Source organism: Pelmatolapia mariae, linkage group LG20, assembly GCF_036321145.2.
Source record: "Pelmatolapia mariae isolate MD_Pm_ZW linkage group LG20, Pm_UMD_F_2, whole genome shotgun sequence".
NCBI classification, from domain to species: Eukaryota; Metazoa; Chordata; class Actinopteri; order Cichliformes; family Cichlidae; genus Pelmatolapia; species Pelmatolapia mariae.
In genome coordinates, this window is record NC_086244.1 from 28,746,912 (window position 1) to 28,773,503 (window position 26,592).

The window sequence follows — 26,592 nt, forward strand, 5'->3', positions numbered from 1 at the left end:
ACAGGTGATGAACAGCCTGAGGTATATTATTGAAAAACTATTACACACGGAAGTGACTCAGAGATGTGCGACGGTGAGTCTCATTTAAAAAGATATTACAACATAATCCCTACCTGTTTGACCCAGGTGACTCCTTTTTTTACTTTTATTTTTATTAGTATTATTTTTCTTTTTAACTTTTTAACTAATTATAATCACAATCTATAAAAGCTATACTTGTGTAGATATAAGTATAGCTATATAAAGCTATAAGGTTCTAACTTGTAGTTAGAGACTCATTTATACTTTAATAGCCATATGTATGATGATAATATGTTATATGATAATACTAACAAAAAAGAAGATGACGATGACAATGGAAAGAGGATGATGATGATAATGATGGCTATTAGTATTATATTATTTTATAATGGTTATAATCATTGTTATTAACTACGTTTAATTTATTTTTTCTTGTCTTTCTCTTGAGCCAAGAACTAACAAAAGTAATGCCTGTGTTCAGCTTTTACGCACCGCACATCAAATACACCTTCAACATTATCCTGTGTTTTTGTTTTTTTTATTTGAATTTATGTTATTTGTCTTTAAATGCACAGTTTGTCTGTCTTGTCCTAATTTGTCCTGTTGTTTTGTTAGTGTAGTATTGAAAAAAAGGCATAAAGAGTCTACACCACAGTAAACTCTCCAAAATAAAATTAATAAATAAATCAAATTAAACAAAATAATTTAAAAAAATAAATAAATAATAAATAAATAATTTTATGCTCACAAACTCACATGAATGTAATTTAAGTTGAGTTTATAGACCTAAACGAATATATTCTTTTACTATTTATGATTCCTTTAACTTATGAAGAGCTAGAAATACCTTCTGTACATTCTCACTACTTTGTACTAATTCCAGCATCACCTTATTTATTTCTTTAAAAAGACCAGCCATACAGAGATCCGAATTTACCCTTTGGTGACCCGGTTGTCGGACCCAGACCACGTTTCACGGCTCAGACTCCACTGATGAGTGTGCAATGATGGCTGAGCCGGTGGCGCCCCTGGTGGCCGGCAGGGGTACCGGGGAGCCAGCAGGAGAGTCGCTGCGTTGAGTCAGTTCGCCGTAGCTCTGCCGACTGGAGGGATGTGACCCCGGAACAGGACGCCCTCCTACAACAACACACCATTCAAACAGAGCACAGAAGAAAGTAAACCTGGACCAGGAGGGGTAAGCACAAATCTCCAGTTTTCTTACGAGGGAAACGTTGTCAGGGGGTTTAGGAACGATGCGTGTGCTCGAATCCCAGCGTTTGCACCTCTGGCGGAGCAGCGATACCTGGATGGTGTTTGCACCCATAGGAACTTCATTCAGGCTTTTGTCTGGGGCATGCTAGCGAGCTAGCTTGGTTGGTTAGCATCGCCCGCTTTGCCAGTGTGTAGCGCCTGGTTGTTGTTTTTCTTTTTGGTGGAGACTAAATGAAGCGGGTGGTCACGTTAAAACGAAAGCCACTCGGAAGTTAAAGAAACGAGTGTGGTCCGTAGATTTTTCCTTCCCGTGAAGGATATAGCTTAAGACCCGCATCGAAAACGGAGTGAGGCTCGCCGCTTGCTAGCGAGAGCGCTGCTACAGTTTGAACAGTCTGCGTCCCGCAGCATGACAACGGAACCAGTCCACGGTCATGCGTGCCCACCTCTTAGAGAAACAGCTGTTTTTATTTCACTCTGGGCTTCCGGGCATTTTTGTTGCTTTATTCACGTTTGGGGAAGATTTAAGAAGACTTGTAAATGACCCTGCGATATCGTAGCTGTTTGAATCACTTGCACTCACGCTCATGGTGTTCACAATATTGTTCATAACGTGTCTCAGATAACGACTCCTGTTTCCTGCAGGAAATTTCATACGGTGCACAGTACATTTGTCCCAGTCCCCAAACACCCACCCAAAGGCAATGCTTGAGCTTGGAGTTTAAAATTTAAACATGAAGCTCCACCAAAGCTTTTTTGGCCACTTTCTTGTGTTCAAGTTTGCTTTTCACATAACTCACAAGGCTGCTTTTCTATTTTTGGACGGTCTCACCCATGGCTGCATTGTGCCACACCGTCAGTTACCCATGTCTGCTTACACCAACACCACCTCCTCCTACATGTCAGAAAGCTGACAGTTCCTAGAGTGGCAAAGCTGGCACCCTATTGGGAGCAGGGCATTGATGAGTGTGGGTGTTGGGCCTCTGCCACATTGGCAAGCGCACTTGAAATCTGACGAATACCAGTCACGGACCGCAGTAATGTAAAGCCTGCCTTAGTTTGCACATTCTCCTAGCTGTCTGGATTTCTCAGAGAGATTAGGACCACTGGCCTCCTCTTGCTCACTGCTCTTCAGCCTCCTCGAGCCCCGAGGGGACCTCATCAGCTGCCTGCCAGCAGAGTTTGGGAGGGAGGCAATGCTGTTTTATCTCATGACTGCTTGCTCTGTGTTTGGCACAGCACTTGTCATCCTGTCAGCATTAACCAGGCCACGTAGTAGACTTTTGTGGACTGACACCGTAACACTAGAGCTGCTTGCATCTACCCGTGGCCTACAAGCCCAGTCTCATTCCCAGTGAACACCAGATTTGATTTTTTAAAGAATTGAACTTAAAAACACAGTTTTATGGAAGTTCAGAGATATGCTCATATCTGTCTGTTCTATAGTTCCAAGCACATAGATCTCATAAATCAGAATTCAGTGCCCTGCCTTTAACGTTGGTTCTTTTGAAAATCTTGCAGCCAGTGCCCTCGAGGGACCAGCTTAAGGCAGCAGCTTCCGTTTCAACTTGACAAGCTTGACAAGTTCTGTGATCGTAAAAAAATAAATAAAAATTATTTATTTTGTAATATGGTACAGTCTGTGGGAAAAGTGGCTTTATCGAATTACACGTAACAAAACAAAACCGCAGAATCAAGTCGTGTGAATTTTAATGTAAAATGTTTCTGCAAAAAACTTTTTTTTTGTAATTCAAAGGAAAGCCGTGACATTACAGATGTAAATTTGCAATTAAATTCGGAACCATCTAGGAGGGAAAAAGTGAAGTCGGGATAGACGTGAAGAATAGTTGAATACATGGAGAAGCCCTGCTAAAGCTTGAACAGTTGGGCAGGGTTGAGTTCATGCCTCACATGGTGACAACAAGACATGACCTACTTATCAATCATGTTTCCACAAACTAGTTCACGGCCATTGTCCCCCATTTACTGTCACCATTGTTGGGAACATTGTACATATGAAGAGGTGACAGCATGCAGACAGACACAAAGTTCAAGTCGGAGCCTTTCGGCTTGCTGTGTCGGGACCTCGATCTGCCTGTTCAATAGGGATTCAATTCTCTGGGTGTCAAGTAGATTTCCTTATGTGGGATTTTTGGCTATGACAATTTCAAATTTTCACATAACAAGGCCCAAAAACTCTCAATAAACCACAAAATGAAAATTACACGATGTTGATATTTAATATTTAATCATGTCAGTGCATGCTGCATCCCTGTTGTGTTAGTATAGAATTCACAAAACTGATAAGATTGGGCTAAATTTGCCAAACTACAGTGTTGAATGGCAACATTGTGCCGTCCTAATTCCAGTCGGCTAGTTTTAATACACGCAATGACCCATTGGTAGAAAAGAGCATGTGTTCGTAAATGTGTGTACCTGCAGCAGCACAGCTGCTGTGCAGAACCAGGCCAGGTTGTTGGCAGCTCAGCTGGCAGCCACACCAAGCTTACTTAGGTTTCTCACACATTTGCTCGGGATGTTGCAGCAGCCCGTGACTCCATTCAAGTTATTTTACTGTCTCGGCTTTTCCTCCCCCAGTTTAAGCTGTTGACCTCTCAAGAGCCCTGTGCAGTTGAGTTCTGCTGGCCAGAGGAATTTGATTTGTAAATCAGATGTCATGCATCATGTGAGCAGCTGATTGCAGAGCCAGTAACAGTGGAGCGAGCTATGTGCGACTGGGTCGGTGCACTGTGGCAGCCTCCGCCCTGCTTGACCCTCAGCAAATGTGAAGACCTATCACATTGCATCCTGTAATCCCTGGCAGCAGACCCTCATTGCACTGTTAGGCCAGGCCAGAGTCCTGAAATGGTCTTGAGAAGTTTATGTTTCTCAGAGACACTAATGGGCACCAACACACACACAATCACAATTCAACACAAAATATTCAGCATGCGAGCAATAGGCCTGTCTCTATTTTTAAAGTGGCATTACTGAATGTGTAGTGACTTTTAAGAGATGTGGCACTGCAATGACATTTGAATCAAGCATAATCCCATTTGCTGGAGTGGTAGCAATCTTTAACTGTGCACTTTTAGCAAACATTGGTGACAGTAGTCATTTTAAAGTAAGGCCTTTGCTTGTTATTTCCATCTTGGCAAGCATGACACTAGTGTCCCATGTTTCACCCTGATAACAGGAGAAAACACACTGATGAAAAAAGCAGTACAATGTGATCTGTCATTCTGGTTGTTTTACGTGCAGACACTAGTGGAAACAATAATTGCCTCCATGTTTTTAAAAAGTGTATATATAATGTTAGTGGTGCACTGCAGCCTCACAGCAAGAAGGTTTCTGGTTCTCGAATCAAGTTTGCATGTTCACTCTGTGCCTGTTAGACATGTCTTTGGACTGTGGGAGGAAAATCTATTAGGTTAATTGGTGATCCTGAGCTGGTTGTTGATGCAAGGTAGATAAAAAGCTTAAAATGTGTAAAATCCTGAAGGAATGCATGATTTGAGTACATATTTCATAACACGTTGAACTACACAGTCTAATGTGAGATTTATTTTCCTGCACGTTTATCATAACTTGATTTAAATTTTAATCTGAAAAAGTATTCATAGAGACCTTTTACTAATCCAACCAAATATGAGTTCAGAGGTGGGCGATAAAGCCCAACAGTTATATCATAATTTTGCAAGGAAATTTGCAATAATGATATTTCTGAGGACAGTTTTATTGATGTTTACAGCTTGCAGGCAACAACATTTATTAGTGCAAACAAAATCGTTCTTTTGAAATGAGCTGCTGTCATGACAGACTACGTAATTCAAAGTGTGAATCTGCTGAAACAATGTGCCAGCAGTAGCATTATGGTGCACCAGTAGGGCAGCAAGGACAATATAGTCACATATTAAAGCTGAAATTAAAAATATTTCCTACCTGATATTTTTCTCTGTTTGACCAGCTGCTTAAAGCCCTCCTTTTCCACAATGCAACCCCATCAGTAATTTCCCTCCAACGTTTGCTCTTCCTGTTGTATGGAGTGCACTTAACCGGCACTCCGGCGATGCTCGGTTGAGTCATTTGTTTACTTTTGGGTTGCACATCAGCAGCTGCTAGCATCTCTTCACACACCTTCGTAGCCTGGTTTTACACGACTGTGTTTTTCTTTTGCTTTGAGTGGTGAAACAAATTTGTTGTTTCCACATTTAGCGCGAATAGTTTTGTGGGTACTAAATAGTCATCGGAGGCTGGCATGCAGCTCCTGCTGTCAAAAACAGGATCTGGCCTTGTCTGATTATTGTGTGCACTAGATAACATAAGCACTTTACATGTTTAATATATTATCGACTGATGTAATATGACACTGTTTTGTCAATTTTCTGCCTGTACTGTCATGGATGGTATGTTGTGGCACAGCCCTAGTATGACTTACTGCAGAAGTCAGAGATACTTAGTCTCTTACCACGTGCAATCAGGGCAGGGCATCAGATGCCATCTCAGTGCTTTTGTTCATGTATAGGCCGATCTTCAGTTTAAGCTAAACCTCATCTATGTTACACCCTGATACCTGTAAATGGGGAGTACCCATTAAATATGTTTATTTTATTGAAAAGTGACAATGCACTTTAATTGTTAATGACCATTTAGGTACATCATATAAATGGGCCAGATGTATGCCAATCATTACACCAGCATAAATATCCCACAATGCAATGCAGTAGTACATGAAAGAAATTGCTAGACAGAGATTAAGGCAGCTGAGATCTAAGTCAGTAGCTCTTCCTTTGAAGTGTTTAAATATATGGTTTTACTTTGCTAGGCATAATATACTTTTAAAAATTTTCCTAATCTTTACTTGGTTAATCTTAAATGAGGTTGGGTTACCATGGTAACATATCTCCAGCCAGTTCTCAAGTAGTAATGTGAATGTACTAAGTAGTGCATCCATAGAAATGTATGCTATTGGTAATTCACAGGACAGGCTGAACAATGGCACATAGCTTGGGATTTCAGATGCAATGCCACATTAATCAAAGACATCAAAGAACTTAGACTGCGACAAACTGTTGTGTATGCCCACGCCATGCTGCATAACTGCCCTTGTTATTTGAAGGTTTAAAAGCCATAAATTATAGAGGGTTGAACTGAAATTGTTAAAATGAGCACTGTAAAGATACACACTCAGTACAACTGGAAATTTTAGTCCATTTATAGGTCAGTCATGGACAAAAAAACTCTTAAAAATCCATAAAATAGAGACAAAAACACGATAAAATTCCAGGCATTCTCATTTTTAGACTCTTTAGTTTAGTTTCAGTGATGATTTAGTTTAGCTCCACTGCCTAGAGGGGCTCAGAGAGCCTGATGTCTCAGCTCAGCCCAACAAGACAACACTGACAAAAGCACAACACAGGCAGAGAGGGGGGAGATTATAGCTAGATCAGCACAAAAGAAACCCTTTGATTATGTCTGGAATATTAGCCGTATGTGTCTGGGGCTGGCTGAGTATCCCTCGAGGGATTAGCTTTGAGCCAGCCCACCTCTAGAACCTAACCTCGGGAACACACAAAGGAGTCTGACAGGATCCTTATTGTGGTCCTTGAAAGGATTTGAGACGTTACACAGCAGAGCACACCAGAATATTGCTAGCATGATCCTAGTAGGCAGCAAATATCACCATGCCTAACCATGTTTATATTCAGAGCATTTCAGCAGAGCAGGAGACAGTTTTACTCCTAATATTACATCTTTAATATCTGAATCTTTTACATACATATACAATCATTATGAAGTTTTTTGTTTTAAATCTTATGCCTTATTGTGCTGATTAAAAATATCAACTTTTGAAGGCATGTTATCTAGTGGTAGACACCAGATGTGTTGTCTACTCATGAATCACAAAATTAATGTTGAGATCACAGCAGTTGACTTTCCTTCAAAATAAGAAGATTTAGGTGAGCTAGCAGCTAGCGATGGTTGGACTCCGGTGCACCTATTTACAGTGTAGAAAAATCTGGTCAAAGAGGCGTTGCTGTAACTTGGAAACAAAGCCTATGCGAGAAAAACCAGGATGTGGAAAAATAATGATAGACACTCTGGACAGATGAGTCAGAAGTTTAAAATGTTTGGTTCTAAATTTATGGTAGAAGAAGAGCTAAGAGCACTACAACAGGCAGCGCTGAAGAATATAGGTTCTTGAAGGTTTGGGTCTGGTTTTTTTGGCAAAGAATTGATCAGAATTAGTGGCAAATGCAGTTGTTGTGCTGGACTATGAAGAGACAGGTGAGGAGGAAATCAGTCAAGGAGCCAAAAGTTCAATTTGCCAGTCCTAAGCTCCTCTGCTTTGAACATGAGCTTGGGATAGTGACAGAAAGAAAGAAAGAAAGAATGCAAGTGCAAGCATTGAGTTTCTGCTGTAACGTTGGCTGGCATAAGTGTTACAGAGCATGTGAAGTACTCAGGCATCCAGAGTGAGCTCAGAGTAGACCTACTGTTCATAAGTCTGATCCAGATGCCTCCTGGATGATATTGTTAGTGGTTTTCTGTGCATGTTCTGAAAAACCAGAGTAGAACAATCTGCAGGTTTTTATCTATCACGATTGATGGGTTTTATTGACCCCCAAATTAATTTGTGCAGTGTGATAGCAATCCCGAGCATGTAGTCAGATTCATGAAGATTTGGCAACGAGAAGAGCCGACAACAGATGGCATGGCCCCCATGGAGCCCCCAGCATCAAGGAGTCATTCTGAGATAACATAAAGAGGCAAGACAGACTAAATCCACAGAAAGGCTGCAGCAGGCACTCTAGGAAACACGTAATGACCTTCATGCGAAGGACCTTTCAAAGATTGATGCTGTTAGAGGCATAAGGTGGTCACATCTCACTTAGCTATAATGTAAGTTTTGCACTGTGCATGAAGTCACTGACTGAAGTTTGATGTGGCTTTTTTATTTGTCAGATATGTAAAAGTAAACCCTGCATGAAATAAACATGATTGTTTGGACACGTATTGTTATATGCTTTGAAAATCATCTCAAACTGGACTTTACCCTACGCTAGTTGGTTGTTTGGTTGGTTGTCTGTTTTATTTTGAACATGTAAATAAAATAAAATACATTGTACACAGTAAAATTAAAAGGGAAAAAACATTAATTTGGCATTGATATCTTAGTGTTTATCAATTTAAAATTAGACAATATACATATAGAACTACATATTCTGTTTTCTGCTCTCCCACTGTCACAAATTGTTACCTGTTATTTAAGCTTAGTTTAGCCTTCACTGAGAGCATCTACAGAGTACATGTGAATTATTGTTGGGTAATTATCAACGTGGCTGGAAAATCAGTTTGTTTAGTAGGATTGCATGTGTGAAACTACTCGATCCATAAGCATCTTCACAGCGTTAATTACAGCGTTGTACATTTTGTAATCCGGTTCAGTTTGTACCAGAGCTGTAATTATTTTATTTTATCTCTGTAGCTGCTCTGCTGCCCAAAATAGTCATCTGTGAATTAATCCTTCTGCTCTCTACCAGCCAGGAGAAGCAAAGATGAAATCCACAGAAGATTCCTTTTTAAGTGACTCTCAAACACATTATGATAATGTAAAAAATATCTCTGATCGTCCTCATTTACATTTTCCACATTGTTTCTAATTTCTGTCGAAATTGTCCTTATGGGACTATGTGGCATGTTTGTTCTTCTTACAGCAGATATTGCTGTGAATGTGAGATAAAATAAAATAATTTCAGGCTGATAAAAATACAAATTGTAACTCTCTAAACAGTAGTGAGGCCGGGTAGACATGGTGCTAAATATGGACAGTTTTTAAACTTCAAAAGGAAACATCAGAGGATCTGAAATGCCTCAGTCATGAAAGCAGTAGGCCTATTTATACAGATGGTGAATTTTGAATATGTCGGTCCAGTGCAGGAGGGGGGAAAATGGTTACATTGTCACATCTCAAAATATGACAGACAACTGATGGGTCTTTGTTCCATCATCATTTCAGCCTTCATAGATCTCAAGACAACACTTTTTGGCAATTAGTCTAATGTTTCACTTCAGACACTCTCCTCATCCTCTACTCTTTATCTAGTCGTATTCAATGACTGTCATATTCCCAGTGTGCAGGCAGATCGGAGCTCCTGAGTGTCATTCATTCTTCATGCTGCTCGTCTACGTGCTGGTAGGTCTCTTTCTGGGAGTCTTAGCTCTTGCGTTTGTCTGAGGTTAGGTGCTCGGAGAAGTGATCAAACGTGTCACTGCTGCTGATCTAAAGACACTGACACCTCCCCGGCACCCTCTACCAACATCCTCCCTCCATCACTACCCCCATCCGAATAAATTCACACAAGATCACCGCCAATCCCCTGAAGGTTTACTGAGCAACTGAACTGATGCTGGCAAGCTCGCCTCAGTCTTTTCATGTCTTTCTTGCTTTGAGTCTTCTGGAGCAGCTCTCCAATTAAGCTACGGCTGATGCTCAGGTTGAAGGGAATAACTAATGTATTTATCTGCTCCTCGTTCAGCGTCCTGCTACTTCCTTTAGCTGACAAGGAGACGTCAAGTACTAGCTACTTGCAGTAAACAGTCACCAAAGATTGCTATAATTACAAAGTGCCAGAAGCATGGTCTCCAGCTGCTCTGATCTGGATGAATCCACATGCTCACAGTGGCAAACGCTAGCCAGTGGCCTACGGTACCCCATTCAGCCTCTTTCCCCAGGGCTCTGGAAAGGGGGAACAGCAAGCCAGCTCCTCAATTAAATATAACCCTACATCAAACGGCCTGTCAACATGCATTAGTGGTCCTTTGTATAGATAAGAGGCCAAAATAAATTGCAAGTGCTATCATAGTCACTGTGGCTCTTATGAAATATTCTCAGAAGAACAAATCCTGCCATGCATGCTGATATTTTCTCTCTATTAAATCTTTTTTTCCTCACATAATTTATCCTTTTTAATGATTTATTTTGCTCTTTTGTGTGAATTGTTTCTCTTGTGTGTTTAGCCTTTGCGGTTAAATTCAGGGTTGATGTGAAGACGTGCTGTATGCTTGTCTGGTTGGTGCGGCATAAAAGAGATCTAATGTGACAGCAGCCGACCTTGGCGTGTGTGTGTGTGTGTGTGTCATATCACAGCAGAACCTTTTCCTGTCACACACATTGGCTTTGGCAGCTCCTTTTATCACCTTCTTTTTGCTCCCAGTTTTTTTCCCCCCTTTGCCTGTTTTTCGCATCTCTGCAGACTGACAGTGAAAATAGGTCATTAGTTAGATGGAGAATAAGAGATGGAAACAGGCAGGGGCGAGCTCTGTGTAAAAACTGCCGTGCAATATTAATGATGCTGCAAAGAGCCAAACCTGCACTTTAACTATATGAAGTAGTCTGGAAGTACTGGAAGACTGTGGGTGTGGCTGTCCTATATATATATATATATATATATATTTATATATATATATATATATATATATATATATATATATATATATATATATATATATATATATATATATATATATATATATATATATATATATATATATATATATATATATATATATATATATATATATATATATATATATCAGAACTGCCTTATTTTGTTGTGGCAAAGCAAACAAGGTGCTGGAAAGTTTCCTCAAAGATTTTTGGTTCATGTTGATATGATGACACCACACAGTGACGTGACTGTGGAGGCCATTTGATTACAGTGAACTCACTGTCACGTTCAAGAAACCAGTTGAAATGATTTAAGCTTTGTGAACTGTGGTCATTAAGGGTTGGACATTGTCATGAACAAAACTCAGGTAGGCTGTTGAGCCTAAGATCCTTGATTATATTCTGTTTCGACACGGACATCTGAACATATGTTTGCCGAGTTGTCATTCCTGTTATACTTTAAAATCTGCGGCCTGTTGTGGATATATATTTGGTACATTTTTATCTAAATTTTAAACTAAATGCTCAGTAGAAAGATCCTGATGGACAATGCTGATGAAATTTACATAAATCGTACCCAACCAGACTGACCAATGCAATAAGCACAATGAAGGCCAAGGTGTGGCACAAAAATATTCTCCGCACCATTACAGCACCACCCGCCTGGAAAGCAGGATGGATCCATGCTTTTGTGTTGTTTGTGACAGTTTATGACTCTACCTTCCAGATGTTGCAGCAGAAATTGAGGTTCATCAGATCAGGCAGCATTTTTCCAATCTTCTGTTGTCCAATTTTGGTGAAATGAAGCTTCAGTTTCTTGTTTTAGCTCACAAGAGTGGCACCGGGTGTGGTCTTCTGCTGCTGTTTATTCTCACCTGCTTCAAGATTGGAGGTGTTACACTAACAAAGATGCCCTTCGATATACCTTGACCTTAGCTTTTGAAAAGTGGTTGTTTGAGTTACTGTTGTCTTCCTGTTAGTTTGAAGCAGTCTGGCCATTCTCCTCAAAACCCTGATATCAAAAAGGCCCAGAGAACTGCCACTAACTGGATATTTTCTCTTTCACTGACCATTTTCTGTAAACTCGAGAGAGGATCAAGTGTGGAAATTCCAGTAGATCAGTCAATTTGTGTCTTTAGCTTGGTCAGGTTGAATTTCTCTGTAATTGTGACGTCTTGGTAATATCCACTGTCATGCAGAATAACACAAATGTTGAAGATACTCGTTGAAATGGTCTAATCTTTATTGCCTAATCACTCTTTGAGCTTGGCTCTTGTCACACTGTGTCACTGAAACAACCCAATTGTCTCATATCAATACTGTGTTTGTGTAACTGATTTTCACAGATCTTGTGTAATGCTGATGTGTTTGTGTGTCCAGAGCCACAGGAGCAGGGGGGATGAACCGCGAGGAGGCCCCGGGAAAGTCTCCTGAAGACATGTACATCCAACAGAAAGTGCGGGTCCTACTCATGCTCAAGAAAATGGGATCAAATGTAAGGAGACACATTGATTACCACAAAACTTTGCCATTTGAAGTTTCAGATTTAGGCACGCACAGCTCATGCACACTGTGGTTATTGCTTTAGTTGGCAAAGACACACATTATAATAACCTGAAATCCATTCCCTAGCCAAACCTTCAACTGATCTATGCAGTTTGCACAGGTCATCACCTAATAATGATGTTGTTAGATTGGTTACCAAGAAACAACAACAGAAGATAGTCCTCAATGACTCAGTTTATTTGGCACACATTTTGTTTGTTGAAGCAACGTGTGCTAAAGGAGCAGAGAGAAGAAAAACAGATCAATTTCTTTGAAATAATTAATGTTAAAAATCAAAATATTTTGGATCTAAATTGCCTCATAGCTGTTTCTGGGAGAATTGCTATGTTTCATTAATCAGCATGTTGAACAGAAGTATTTGACTTAGTCTTTGAGGTCAGTATTTCAATTTGTTTTTACTTTTTTTGTGATTTTTAAAGTGACTTTGTTTACTCCTCTTCAGCTTACGCCGAGTGAAGAGGCTTTTCTCCGAAATTACGCAGGTGTGGTCCACAGTCAGATGAGCCAGCTACCGCAGCACAACATAGACCAGGGTAAGGCTGTGACACATGCACGCATGCACACACACACACACACACACACACACACACACACACACACACACACACACACACACACACATACACACAGAGTTTAAAGGTGCAGTCATTTTAGCTGAGGTATTTTTTATTAGGAAATACTTCTTCATGTAGTTGCAAAATACATTCATGTGAAAAAGAGTTTTCTCAGCACTTCATGCTGTTCTGTGAAAAATGAACTACGCCCTTACTGCTTCCATAGAAATTAAGAGGGCAAGTAGCCACTAGGTGCTGATAAACAAAAGCACTTTATTAATTGATTATAAAATCAGATCTTTTGTCAGCATTAATTTAGGTCTGGAGCATTAGGTGTTTAACACACTGCCACACTCTTCCCTGGAAGATTGTCTCACTAAATTCACCCCGAGGTCAGACTGCAATACACAGAGAAATTGCAAAATATCCAAGAGCTACACATCAGACTCTGCAGGCCTCGGTTAGCATGCTAAATGTTGATGTTCATGGCATTACAATTAGAATAAGACTAAACAATTATGGCTAGAAGGGTTGCCAGCAGAAGGCCTCTTCTCTCTAAAAAGAGCTGGGCAGCATGGTGTAGGCTTGCAAAACTGCATCTGAAGAAACCACAGGACTTCAGGAACAATGTCCTTTGGACAGATGAGACCGAAGTGCAGATGTTGGTACTCTAGAGTCAAATGCGAGGCCATATCCCTGACAGCTGAAGCTTGGCCCACACCGGGTCATTCAACAGGACAATGTGTTGCAATGACCCAGACGAAGTCCAGACTTCACCCACATTGAAAAGTAGTGCCAGGGCCTTAGGAGAGTTGTACATGAATGAACTCTGGCAAACTTCAATGAACTGAAGGAACTGTGTAAAGAAGAGTGGGCCAAAATCCCTCCACAATGATGTGAGAGACTGATGAAGTCATACAGAAAATAATGACTTAAGTTAATGATGCTAAAGGTGGTTCTACAAGCTACTGAACCATGTGGTGTTCTTAGTTTTTCATAGGACTGCAGAAAGATGGGTTTTGGCACGCCCCAGTAAGTTTTATCCAGGGTGAAAAGAAAATCACTGTTATTATAAAAAGACAAATTTTTAACTATCTTTGTTTATCAAATGGCAGCGAAATTCATAGAGATCAGATACCAGCCTCATATTCAACCCCCAAAGGCTCAAAAACCCTGTTGTGCTCCTATTTTGCATATCAGTATAGTTCTAATTTTCATAGTTTTTTGTAAATGTGTACAAATCAAAGGTGTTTATGGCAGTGTGCTATTGCTAAACATGTATAAAACATTAGCCCACAGACACCACCCTTAGAGGAAAAAATGCCCGCCCAAAAACGAGGGGAAAATCCCTCCACACACATCATCCTTTACAGTCTGCACCCCAGCAGGCCGAACTGGTTCGCTGACTGTGCACAGGAGGCCGACTCAGCAGCCCACCAGCGCTGCGAGATTACTCACGCCGCAAACAGCATGACTGGCTGGAAACAAGTGACTCATCCTCAGCTCAAGCACATCACTAGTTTCTCCTCTGCTTTACTTAATGGATGATATTTTGATGTTTGCTCTGTAAATCACTCTACATTACAGATGTAACCTTACAAATGCTGGTCATGCCTTGTCAAGACAGCAGAGGATGCTGTTGAGCTTTCTAAACCTGTCTGTGGTGCTCCTGAGCTTAATCCACCTGAGGGCGCTATATTTAACAAAATGGTATATGTGAAAAGGCACTGCAGTTACCTAAAAAAGCAGCAGCATTGTTATTTTATTTATTTATTTGTGAGTAGACTTTAGCTCAGTCCAAAAACACATCTGTGAGCTCGGAGTCCCGCTGTCCTCCTGTGGTGAACCTGCTGGGGCTCCGGTCTTGCTTTGCCCTTTATGATATTGGGTTCCCCAGGGGAGCTTCCAGCTTGGAAAATTGGCTTTGATGCTTCACCCAGAGGGAAGTGTTAGGTGTCCTTGTCTGCGTCCTTGCTCTGTGGGGAAACAATCATGTTTGAATTTAGAAACATCACATTTTCTGCGTCGAAGGGATTAGGCTGTGATTACATAAGGTGTTGAGTTAGATGCAGGTAAATGGTACGACGTGCTGTGCTGTGCCGTGCCGCCGAAGTACACTGACATTTTGTTAATCGCGCCCTCACTGTGCAGTGTGGGACGCGACATTGAATTTTTAATATGGGTCATTGCATCACTGATGATGTGTATTTCATTATTAGACTGCGTTCCTTCATCAGGCAGCAGAATATAAAGAACTGCAGCAGACAGGACGTATGATCGTGTCATATATTTCAAACTACAGCACCCGAATGGGAGATCAGTACTGGTTTGAAGTCATTAATTTATGATGTACATTTTTCTTTTTTTAACTGCAGTCTAGCTGTCAGTTTATGCTGCTGTGCTCGCCGCCTCTCACTCCATGCAAAGTCTTTGCTTTGTCAATAAAGCTAGGAAGAGTCTCATCAATTATGGAGGAATATGGCGCTCCAAGTCTGCATTATACATCACAGAAACGGACACATTTAGTGTCATTTGGCAGCGTGCCACTTCCTCGGTGTGCCAGTGGATAATTTGTGGTCTGCACTATGTCTGAGGTATTGTGATTAAGCATCGTGCAGATTGCTGAGAGTTAATCTGTTTTAAATATTGAGCGCTGTGCTGAAGGACAGCGGTTTGTAGGGATCAGCACACATGGGATCTTTTCAAATGGTGTGAAGACAAAGTCCAGTATTTGATCTCATTTACACTTGGTAATTGGGGAGTAAAAAAAGATGAAAGGAAGTATATTTGTTGCCTGGTAGTGAGTCACACAGCAAGCTGATAAACATAGGTAATTATGCTAATTTTATTCATACACTTTGAGGAAAGGGCGTTTGCACTAGATTGTATTTGAATGTGTATTTCTGCTGCTAGACAAATTCTTAACACCTGTACCGAGAGGTTTGACTCATGCTGTACTCTATCTAGTTTGCACTGCTCACACTTCATTATAATGACAGCAGACCTTTTCCTTCATCCCGCCAGATGAACCAGCAGAACTGTCTGTACCAGCGAGCTATCACACGGTGCAGCAGCCAGACACGCACCTCAAGGCAATTGGTGTTTGTCTTTCTCATACTGCATTATCGGAATACAGACACCACACAATTATCGATATTATCTCAATACTTCACTCACAATATGATATTGTTGTTTTTCACATTTTGTGATATGCATAGCTTTGCAATTTGTCACCTTTATTATTTCAAGTTAAACTTATGAATATCTTTTTATCCAATAAGATAAAGTTATCTTCAGTTGTTTGGGGTTTTCTTTGGTTGCTAAATGAGATTGGCAAGGATGTCAACACTGTTACTAAAACATGTCATAAATGTTGCCATAAGTGAGGGTGGGTCAAGCTGGCAGTTGCATCTCCATAAACGTCTGGTTAATCTCTGCAGCAGATGCTGAAGCTACAACTTTAATTATTATTCACTTCGTACTACTTCAGGGGTTGATATTGATAAAGTTTTATTAATACCAGCATCATGATCATGTTGAATTATAGGCCTCATTTTTTTCAATCTCCTTATTGAGTTTTTCTGTCTGGGGAACAATTGGTCTGCCCATGTTCTCAGCGTCACAAACGGGTGACACGGTCATCAATACTGGTACACTTTCTAAACTGGGACTGGTTTGTGATTCTGTGAAACGCAGCGTAGTTTGATCATGCTGACGCAGGATGCTCTGATACCAGCACCCTCAAGGGGTGTCAGCATGGAGCAATAGTGTCACACATGGCGTCATTGATCAGGTGGTGGGGTGCTTAGAGGGCGCTGCGTGCACAGTGGAGCAGTGAAAATGTCCTCTGATGTTATTCGAAATCAAGGTTAAGTTGTCTGCAAGACATCTCCTAAGGTGTAGCTCTACTGATGTGACTGATGGATAACATTAGGGTTGCTGTCTGCTTAGCACGTTCTGGTGCAAAAATGATGTGCAGCAGAGAAGTGTTCAGTCTTCATCGTGTCGAGTGGACTGAGTGGGAATGTAGCTCACACGGGACTCATTTTCTCAGACTCTGCTCAACTACCAGATTTTTTTTACTGGTTCTTCCTTGTGGGGAAAAAAAACAACCAAACAAAAAACAATAGAAAATCAGCTTTCTGCCACTCATATTTCTTGTAAGAGTATGGGTCACTGGATTTGCATTTCAGATAGTTTTAATTGGCTGATTACCATACATGCAAATACAGAATTTTGTTTTGCGATTTTAATCAGGCCAAAGAGAAATTCTCTGCCGAAGGCTCCGTAGCTGAGACGGGGTTTTTTTCCACACAGCTTTTTTCTGTAACGCCTTAATGAAGTTGGTTTTTTTTAATCTGCATAGAAGGATAATAAGCTGTGCTTAAATGCTGTTACCATGTTTGGCATTGAAGTGAGAAATCCTGAAGTTGTGTTTTTTGGCGCTCCCTTTGAGTGTTAATTGCCACTTTTTGACTAGTACTGAACAATAACTGTGTCTATTTAAAGCGAATTAACACGTTATGATGCAGAGACCTCGTTGACACACTAGTTGACGCGCAGTACGGGAAATACAGTGGTGTTGTCTTTGTAATAGGGCTTTTTATTCCTCCTCTTTAACTCTTTTATCCACAGCTTTCTGTAACTGGCGTCATGTCACTTTAAACAATACGGTTTGTCAAAACCGCTCATAAAGGCAGCAGTCTCGGGGCTTGTTATCCTTTCTGATTTGACGAGGGAAGTTTATTCCTCCCAGAAGGATGCCGCATGGCCTCAACAATAGAGGTGGAGGAGGAGTGGGGTTGCCATGGCAACCTCAGATGTCCCAGGAAAGCTGACCTTCCCTTCTGGGCCTCGGTGGTGTTGTGATGTGCTACACTGGTAGGATTGGAGCAGGTGTCATGAAAGGGCCAGGCTGGGGTGCTAATTACACAGCCTGGCTGTGATATTCGGGTCTCTTTCTGTCTGTCTCATCCATTCATTCACCGCAGCCATGTTTGATCAATATATTCAGACCAGGTCAGAGCACTGAGCAAACCCCCTCCCCCCGCTTTGTTTGGCTTCTTGGCTTGGCCATAGCCGTATCGATCCTGGCTTTACCCGATTCCTCACTGCAGCATGAGTCTGCTGCCCAGCACTCAGATTTATTAAGTACCACGTCTGCCTCAGTTTCTCCTTATATTTCTATTCCAAATCTGCCAGTAGGTGTGTTAGAGTATGTCTGAAAGAACTGCTTTATGATCTCCTTAACCAAAACTGATTTTTAGTTCTTTTCTCTAAAAACAAAAATAGTATTTTTTATTTTTAAACCACAAAGTTGTTGAGCTTTATTATCTTGTTTAAAACGACAGTTTAAAATTATGTTGTTGTAATAATTACTAAGCAGTAAGAAGTGCAGGGCTCTGAGCTGACAGACCCACTGTGTTTGGTAAATATTTTGAGCTGGACCACACACACTTCCCGCTGTGTGTCATGCTTCTTAACTCGCCCCTGCTGTTGTTGAGTTTGGGGGGATGATGGGTGTCCCACGCCTTTATCCCCTGGCCTGACCCTGCACAGATTGTGACCTGAAATGTTGCTGGTGCTTCCTCACTGCTACACTGGAGTCATCACGTAGAGGCTGGAGACACCCTCGGGAGTGCAGCTTGGCGCCTTTGACATCAAATAAACTTCTTTTTGGGTTAATTCACAGTTTTCTTGTCCTCTGAGGTTTTTCTGCAGGCCTGTGTGTTTTGCAGTTAATCCCAGGCAACCACATTTTGATTTGTAGTCTCAGAGAAGCGAAGAAAGGCTGCTTGCTTATGAATATGTTCATGTGAACGTACATGTTCTTATTTTGTTTCTTTTGGTGGGCTGAGCACATTTACTGTCGCTGTATTCATATAATCCACCATCCGGTGTCGTGCCGCTCTCGTGTGGCGAGGAAGGAGCCAGTGTGAGGTGGGTGGGGGAGCAGGGAGGAGAAAGGGGGCCGGACGCAGAGCTGCAACGAAACAGACCGAAAGCTTTTTGCTCATAGGCTGCAACGGCAGTGATGCAGTCTTGATTTTTATCTGTCGCTAGGCAACAGTGTTGAGGGACCTGACGTTTCCATTTTGTTGGCTAGAGAGTGTGTGTGTGTGCGCGTGTGCGTGTGCGTGTGTGTGTGTGTGTGTGTGTGTGTGTGGCAGGGCAAAGTGCTCAGATAAAGCCCTTCCATCCATCTGTGGAAGTATTTGGAGAAACTATCGGCTGCTTTATTCTGCCCAAGTTGCTCAGAGTGTGACGTGAACCACCCGCTACACAATAACGAACTCCCATCACACAAAATAACTCAGGCAGGCGTTTATTCTGATGAATGGCTGTTATTACACGCTGCTGCACCAAAACATGATCCGTGCTATTCAGCAGAGGTGTAATTCAGGTCGACTCTCCTATTGTGTGGTATTACATAATTGTCTCTTTTTCAAGCACCATTTATCCCCACGTGGTGTCTCAGAGCAGATGAGGTTTGTGTTATGAGCTGAAGTCAAGCAGCATGTTTCTGATACGTTTTTTTTTTTTCATCGCTCTGTGTAGTTGCCTCTTTCTGCGCTGCCGTTCTTTCTTGTAGTCTCTTTTGGGTAAGCCAGGGAGCTCCCATGGGAGGGGGAGCTTGAAAGATCATATTAACCCTCCGCCCCCCTCAAAAAAGTCTTGATCTCATCAAGCTCCAGGATGACCTGAATGCGCTATAGAAAGATGCAAATTATTTTCCCAGAACGATAGCAAATTAAAAACAAAATTCTGTTTTTTTTGGAGGGTCTGTGCCGTCTGATGAGGAGGGTCCGCCCTTTGTGCCAAATACATGTGAAGGCTCACAGTCCCTGGCCTACTTTCATATCTCCATAATAATTAAATCTAACATGCACTTCAGGGCTGAAGAGAAGAAAGGCTTTTTATAGCAGGCACACACGAGGTGCTGATAGAGATTCTTCTTAACCATTTGAAAAGGTGTGGAGCTCGGTGTTAATGAGATTTCTTAGATGTTGCTTATTAGATGGTTTTTATGTCATCACATGCTCATGCGTACTGTAGATGTGGACTATTGCACCTTGCTATCGTTTTTCTCCTCTCATCGTTGAGGTAGTTTTTTTAATTTAAGGTTTTGGGAGACATTAATGGGTCTCCCACGTCGTTCTCAAATGAATCAGGTTGGGACATTATCTGCCGCTAGGCTTTTTCACACGTAACACGCAACAGTAGACTAGAAATACTCTATTTAGCTTAGATGAGGGTGCTGCCTGCTTAGAGCTTGCATAAGGGAGGACACATGACCCCCAGTCACTCGTTGTGATTTAGCTAAGCCACTGTATTATCACATGGGTGCAAATCAGCCTCTCCGGCATTACTCTGACTTGAAGAGCTGGCGGAGGAAATGGCCATTGACATCCTATCCAGCAACAGTTACGCAGTGGTGCAAAAGTACTTGATAGTCATGTGACAAAGAAAAGACGGCGTCTTAAAAAACACAAAATCTAATAATAATAAACAGGTATCTGCGCCTCGAAGTAGCAGAGGGTTTGGAAGTTTGCTGTTTCTGGAGCATTCAGGTGTGTGTTAGCATGATGCCAAGGAGGAAAGCCATCAGTCATGATCTTACACAAGCAATAGTTGCTGGTCCAACAATCTGGGGAGGGTTATGAGGCCATTTCCAAACAATCATTGCCAGTGTGCATCCCAGCAAATTCACCCTAAGGTCAGAATAACAAGACAACAAAATAAACCCAAGAGTTTCATCTCAGCTTCTGCAGGCCTGAGTTAGCATGTTAAATGTAAATATAGCCTGTTTGGAAGCTTTTTCGGGAGAAAACCGCTTCTCTTGGGTTTGCAAAGTTGCACTTTGAGAACAATAACTTTCAGAGATGCAAGACCAAAGTGGAGATGTTTGGTCATAACACACAGTAACACATTTGCAGAAAACCATTTGCTCGCATCATTTCAGCACAAACAAGTCAAACCAACTGTCACCGCAGTGGTGGGGATGATGATTTGCGCTTGTTTTGCAGCCTGTATAAGTATTTAGAGTCAAATGTGAGGCCATCTGTCTGACAGCTGAAGCCCACACTGCCTCATGCAGCAGGACAATGAATCGAGCAAAGCAAAACATCTGTAAGAATAACTGAAAAAGAAAAGAAGTAACATCTTGCAGCGGTCCAGTCAAAGTCCTGACCTCAGCCTGATTGAAATGCTGTGGGGGGGACCTTAAGAGAGCTGTGCATGAATGAATGCAAACACACATCAATGAACTGAAGCAATGATGTGAAGAAGTTGTGTTGTCCTGTATGTAAAACCTTAAAATTAAAAGAGGGAGAGTACTTCCTTTTTGACAACTAGATATTTTCTTCTTTGTTTAAACTCAGAATACCAGAGTGCTTAATATGAGAGAACAGCTGAATATATGAGGCACTGACTTACCTTTGTATATTTTATTTAATGTTATGTAAACAGAAGTGGAAAATGTATATCCACTTATGAGAGTAAAAAAAACACTCTCAGTGGATGTGTGTCCAAATCACTTGACAAATCACAGTTGGCAACAGACTAATGAATGATTTCTTGTTAAGCAGAAGCCAGCTGAGAAAGTCCTTTTTGTGTAGCTGGCAGGATTCATTAGTTGACTCAACACAAATGAGGCTGTAATTATCAGTTGGTCCTCATTAAGGTGGCAAAATGAAACGAAGCACAGAAAGAATAAAGGAAATGGTAAACACTGATAGTTTTTCCACAAATTGGAAATCTGCTGGATTCTCACACAGTTTACTGGCAGACACACTTGTACTACAGAGAGGACACTGACTGGTGCTGAAGCCTCAGATTTAAGTGTTATCATTGCAGAGCAGGATGCAGGAGGTCAGTGAGCCACTCAGGGTGTTGCAGTATCTCCAGTCAGAGTGCTGTGATTTCAGATTGAGGGTGGGTTCCCACAGTAGGTGATACATATATGGCGATACATGAAATTACCTGTATGCACCAAACGGATTTTCACGGTAGGGTATTCCCCTTCGGCTTTATAGTCACAGCTGACAGGATTTACAGGATACCGACGGGATCCTAGGACCTGTGGAAAACTTGTCTGGCTTCACACTTTGAACTCAAACTTGTTTTGGGTTATTCGATAGCTCAAAACATGTGGAAGACTGACTGGGATAGATGCATGTAGGTAGAAGAGCAGTGCAGTTTGAATGCAAATTGATCCCTCACGGCAGAGAGCGGCCTTGTTTTTTGTGCATGCAGCCCAACAAATGCTTCACACACTTGACTTTTTTATAAATGCACCAGGTAACTTTCATAAGTCTCTGCCTGAGGCCTCTTCTCAAATCTTTCATGACTGGCACAAATGTTCCTTAGTATTTCTGTATGGTAGTATTTGAAATTACTGGTTCTGTGCCTAGTCCAATATTTAGACCGACTCTAAGAAAAGTCAACAACACGTTTCCTGTTAGTCAGAGGAGTAAATAGTTTCTTTTACACCTTATCTTCTGAAGCTGGAAATAAAGTTTCCTTCCCAGTTTATAATAAAATCCTTACCTTTTTTGGTTTTCCATCATGTCCTGTCCGGGTGGCTACTAGAGGTGGGAAATATAGCCTCAAAAAGATATCCTGGAATAAAGGAAATTTACGATAATGATATTTCTGACAGTCTGAAAAAGAAAAACTAAATAGCTTTTTATCGATGCTTGCAGCTTGTGCAGGCGGCAGCATTTATTAGTGCGAACAAAATGAAGGGCATTTTCCATCCTTTTCCAATGTGCTGTTGTCATTGATGACATACTACCTCATTCAAAGTGTGTATCTATTGCCACAAGGGCCCAGCAGCAGCAGCAGCATTACAGCGCAACAGTAGAGACACAGCATAAGTCAAATGTAAGCGCACAAGTAGCCCGAGTAGTGTTTTTTATTTCTTATCCTTTCTGTTGTACTTTATCGATCGATGCTGCTGTTAGATAAAAAGCATGTCTCATTAAAAGTCTGTATTTGTGTCTCATGTTGGTTCTCAGGTGCAGAGGATGTGGTGATGGCGTTCTCACGGTCAGAGACGGAGGATCGACGACAGTGACCCTGGCTCCCGCGCCCCTCGTCCCACCCACCTCACCCCCAATCCCTCCCTGCACGTGATCCACACCACCTTTAATCTCCACAAACACGACCCCTGCTGAGCTCAGGAGAGGAGGTGAAGGGAGGATGCCTGAGAGGGACAGAAGAGGACGGGAAGAGACGGGGCGGGGGCTGCCTCACCCTCCACCCGGCCTTTTCCACCCCTCGACTCCTCCTCGTACAAGTCGGCGCACCATTACCTGAGATGCACTCAAGTGTGGGTCACTGCGGGCTGAAGCTTTGGCACCAAGGCAGTCAGTGAAAACACTCAGATCGTGTGGATGATTATCATTGGGTTTTTTGTTTTTTTTAGGAGGGTTTGGATGTGTATCGTTCTGTTTGTATTGAGACTTTTTTTTTTTTTTTAGCAGTGTTACATGTTGTATCTGCTGTCGCTGGTAGAATTGACCAGCGGGCTGACCGAAGCAAAGAGAATTATAGTTTTGGTCAAGCAGCGAGAGCGATGATTGATGAGTGTTAGAGGAGAGTTTTTGATTATTTCTGCTTACCCCGGCTGGGCTGAAGTTGTTTTTGGTTTAGCTGTTGTGTTATAAAGGCTTTTGTTTGCTTTCCACCAGGGGCCTCATTTATAAACATGAAAAATGCTAAATGCTCTCCCCTACAGATACAGATGTTAACTCGACCCTGCATTCTGGAAATACAGTAAAATACGTTGAACCCCATCGACAGGACAAAAAAAAGACAAATATATTATTTATAGTTCTGCGGAGACGTAAACATTCCCATTAGTGGAGTTTCCATGTAATTTGGTAAACATCCATCCATCCTTGCATTTTTCTGCCACTTATCCACGTCCAGCTCAAAGGGAAGGCACTCTGTGCTTAGATGCTCAGACCTCCCTCCCCCATAGCAGCTGCCTCCAACTCTCCTACAGGGACACTGAGGCTTTGCCGAGCCAGCGGAGAAGATGTTATCTCTCCTAGCTGGACATGCCCGTCACCTATAGGAAACCAAGTGCTCTGGACCACCTCAGCTAGCTAGTTTTAGATGGAGGTGATAGCAGGGTTACTGTGAACTCCTCCCATGTGATTGAGCTCCTCAGACTATCTGTTACTCTGCTTGTCTTTCTCGTTTTAGCCGCTTGTATCTGTGGGCTCATTCATGACCCAAAACTGTGCATGAGGTTGGGAACATAGATTCAATGTAGACCACGCCAGCCCATGTGTTAATCTCCCGCTACCTTCTTCCCTTCCTTTGGAAACACACCCTAGTTAAACTCTTCCACTAGACGCATCAACTCATTTCCATCCCAGAGTTGGTACCCCATCCTTTTCTGCCAGACAACCACGCCAGATTTGGAGGTGCGGATTTTTAAATTCGCCCCTTAATACTGCACACGGAAATGTCATCAGCAAAAGAAGTAAGCCACAGTGATATCTAACTCACATCTGCTCTCCTTCATCAGATTAACCCAGAATGTTTTCAAAAACAAGTACGACTTGAGATCTCCGGAATTTTCCGTGTGGCTTGCTTGAATACTAGTACGATCAGCTGATTGATGTGTGTAGTAACACTCACAGCAGGCCCGTCATTAATCATTCATCTTTGACTACATGGGTTAGCAGGCTCACGGCATGACCAGCGAGGTCTATGTAAATGAAAATCTACACGTTTCTCTTTTTCTTTTATTTCTTTGTGAAGTCCATGGATCGGTTTATAAATGAGACCCCGCTTGTTCTTTCTGCCGCTTAGTTTTCGACCCGCAGGCTGTAAAAGAGAGAGGGAAGAGTTAAAAACACTACCAGACGTAATCACATCAATCATGAAACACAAGTGTGCACGTTCACCCCAGACGTGACATGTAAAACATTTTTTTTAATTGTACAGATAGTTGGGAAATAGGAAACATGAATTAAGTGTGCCAATTGTTTGACTTTTTTATTTCTTTATTTTTTAAGTTGTAAGATGAAATTGAGAGTTAGGAAAGAAACAGGCTGTAGTTGTAATTTATTGCTTACTGAGTCGACAAACGGCTCTTCAAACACACCATTAAAGGTGGGAGAACCACGAGTCGCTCTGTAACATCATCAACCATCAGTGGCTCTTTGCTCACACTAAAGTCACAAACTCTAATTTTTAACTACCTGTAACTAAAGACATGGCGCCAAACACGAGAAGTGCGTGCGATACTCAGAGAATTTAAAAACCTTTCCGCTTCCTTTTGCTTCAGCTGACTTTCAGAAAGGTAACGCAAAGCGGTGCGTTTCTAAATCCTCGGGAGTATGTTTCTGACTGTACTGTATCTATTGCACTATTATCAGTGGGATATTTGCAAAAAAATACATTTTGATATTTAGCACAGAGAGTCTGTTTGGTTCAGTGGATTTGAGAACAAAAAAAACTTTGTAAACACGTTTTTATCCTTTCAGTGTTTAAAAAAAATAAATAAATCTTGTTAATTGACACGACTGGAATAGCTAAGCTGATAACACCGGACATGCTTTTATTTTCTAGTGAACTGCTCAGTATTAAATGTGTTTAAGTACAGTTTGTTAACTTGTATAACTTAAAATAACTGTAATGTTTCAAAGCCGAGCATGTCTGCCTCGTGGCTTTTAATGTTCATTCAGCTGAGGATCTTCAAAGCCTTGCCACAATGACCATTGTTTGTACATTCTTGATGTTTGTGGAAGCTACTAGCTCTTTTAAAAATGTTTCTGGAGAAAGAAAAACCAACAACAACTAAAAAGATGATCTCTTTTTTTATGGGTAAGTGTTATCCAAGTGTTATATCCTGTTGGCAATAACTTCTATTTGAATGTCTTCAATCATCGCAATGTAAAAAGCCAACACAAGAAATTTGTCTTTAGGTTGACTTTTATTTTGAAACTTTTTTTTTGTTGTCTATGCATTGTTTTGTTTTCTTTGTTTTGTTCTCTCTGAGGTGTCTTACTGTACTTTTTGCCTATCAGGGTTGTTCTGCAGCCTTTTATTCGAGTTGGGAGTGAATGTCAGTTTGTGTGAATCATTGAACTTTCAGCATGCTGTTGAGTTGAGACTAGGACTGTGCGTCTTTTTACTGTGATGACCTGACGATGGCTAAATTGTCTTCTTTTTTAATGTATGTGTGTTGCCTTTGTTTTGTTTTGTTTTTCCCCCTCTCAAGTCGATGTTAATTAGTTGGTTTTGTTTTGTATGGCTGCTGACCATGTCTTGACTCAATGCTTCCAAATCCTATACCAACTGAACAATTAAAGAACTTTTAAACGGTGAAAACATCTTCCTCTCGTTTCTTCCCGTTAAAGTCGACCAAACTCAAAGAAACTTGTTTGTCTTCAGGTGAGGCCAGATCCAGGGAACAAAAGCATCCTGGAGTCATAATAAGGGCAAAATCACGGCTGTTTGTGTTCAGCTTATCTGCCTTAGAAAGAGAATTAACCTTTTGTTCCTGTTGATAAGTGAAAAATGTGGTTTGTAGACCAAACCAAGAGTCCACGTTTGATCAAATCTGAATTTTAAGACACTGATCTCAAAACTGCGGGAGCTTTAGCTTGTGAGCTTGAGCTGCAGTGAGGCGTCCGTTGCCCATCCACGATTCACAAAACTCGCTTCTAGAGTATTAGGGTTTAGTGACACCAGAAAACCATGATCACCTTAATGTGTTTGAGGTTGCAGTTTTGAAGTTTTGTTGAAGAGAATAAAAAAATGGAC

At 41.4% G+C, this 26,592-nt stretch overlaps 1 protein-coding gene across 1 annotated transcript; it reads left to right on the forward strand.

Annotated features, from left to right (window-relative positions):
- The first annotated feature begins 1,052 nt into the window (after positions 1 to 1,052).
- Positions 1,053 to 26,149, forward strand: ctnnbip1 (catenin, beta interacting protein 1). The gene is made up of 4 exons (XM_063463406.1): positions 1,053 to 1,216; positions 12,065 to 12,179; positions 12,693 to 12,783; positions 22,824 to 26,149. Exons 2-4 carry the CDS (start codon positions 12,084 to 12,086, stop codon positions 22,880 to 22,882), a joined length of 246 nt encoding a protein of 81 aa, XP_063319476.1. The 5' UTR covers positions 1,053 to 1,216; positions 12,065 to 12,083; the 3' UTR covers positions 22,883 to 26,149.
- Positions 26,150 to 26,592: the final 443 nt, after the last annotated feature.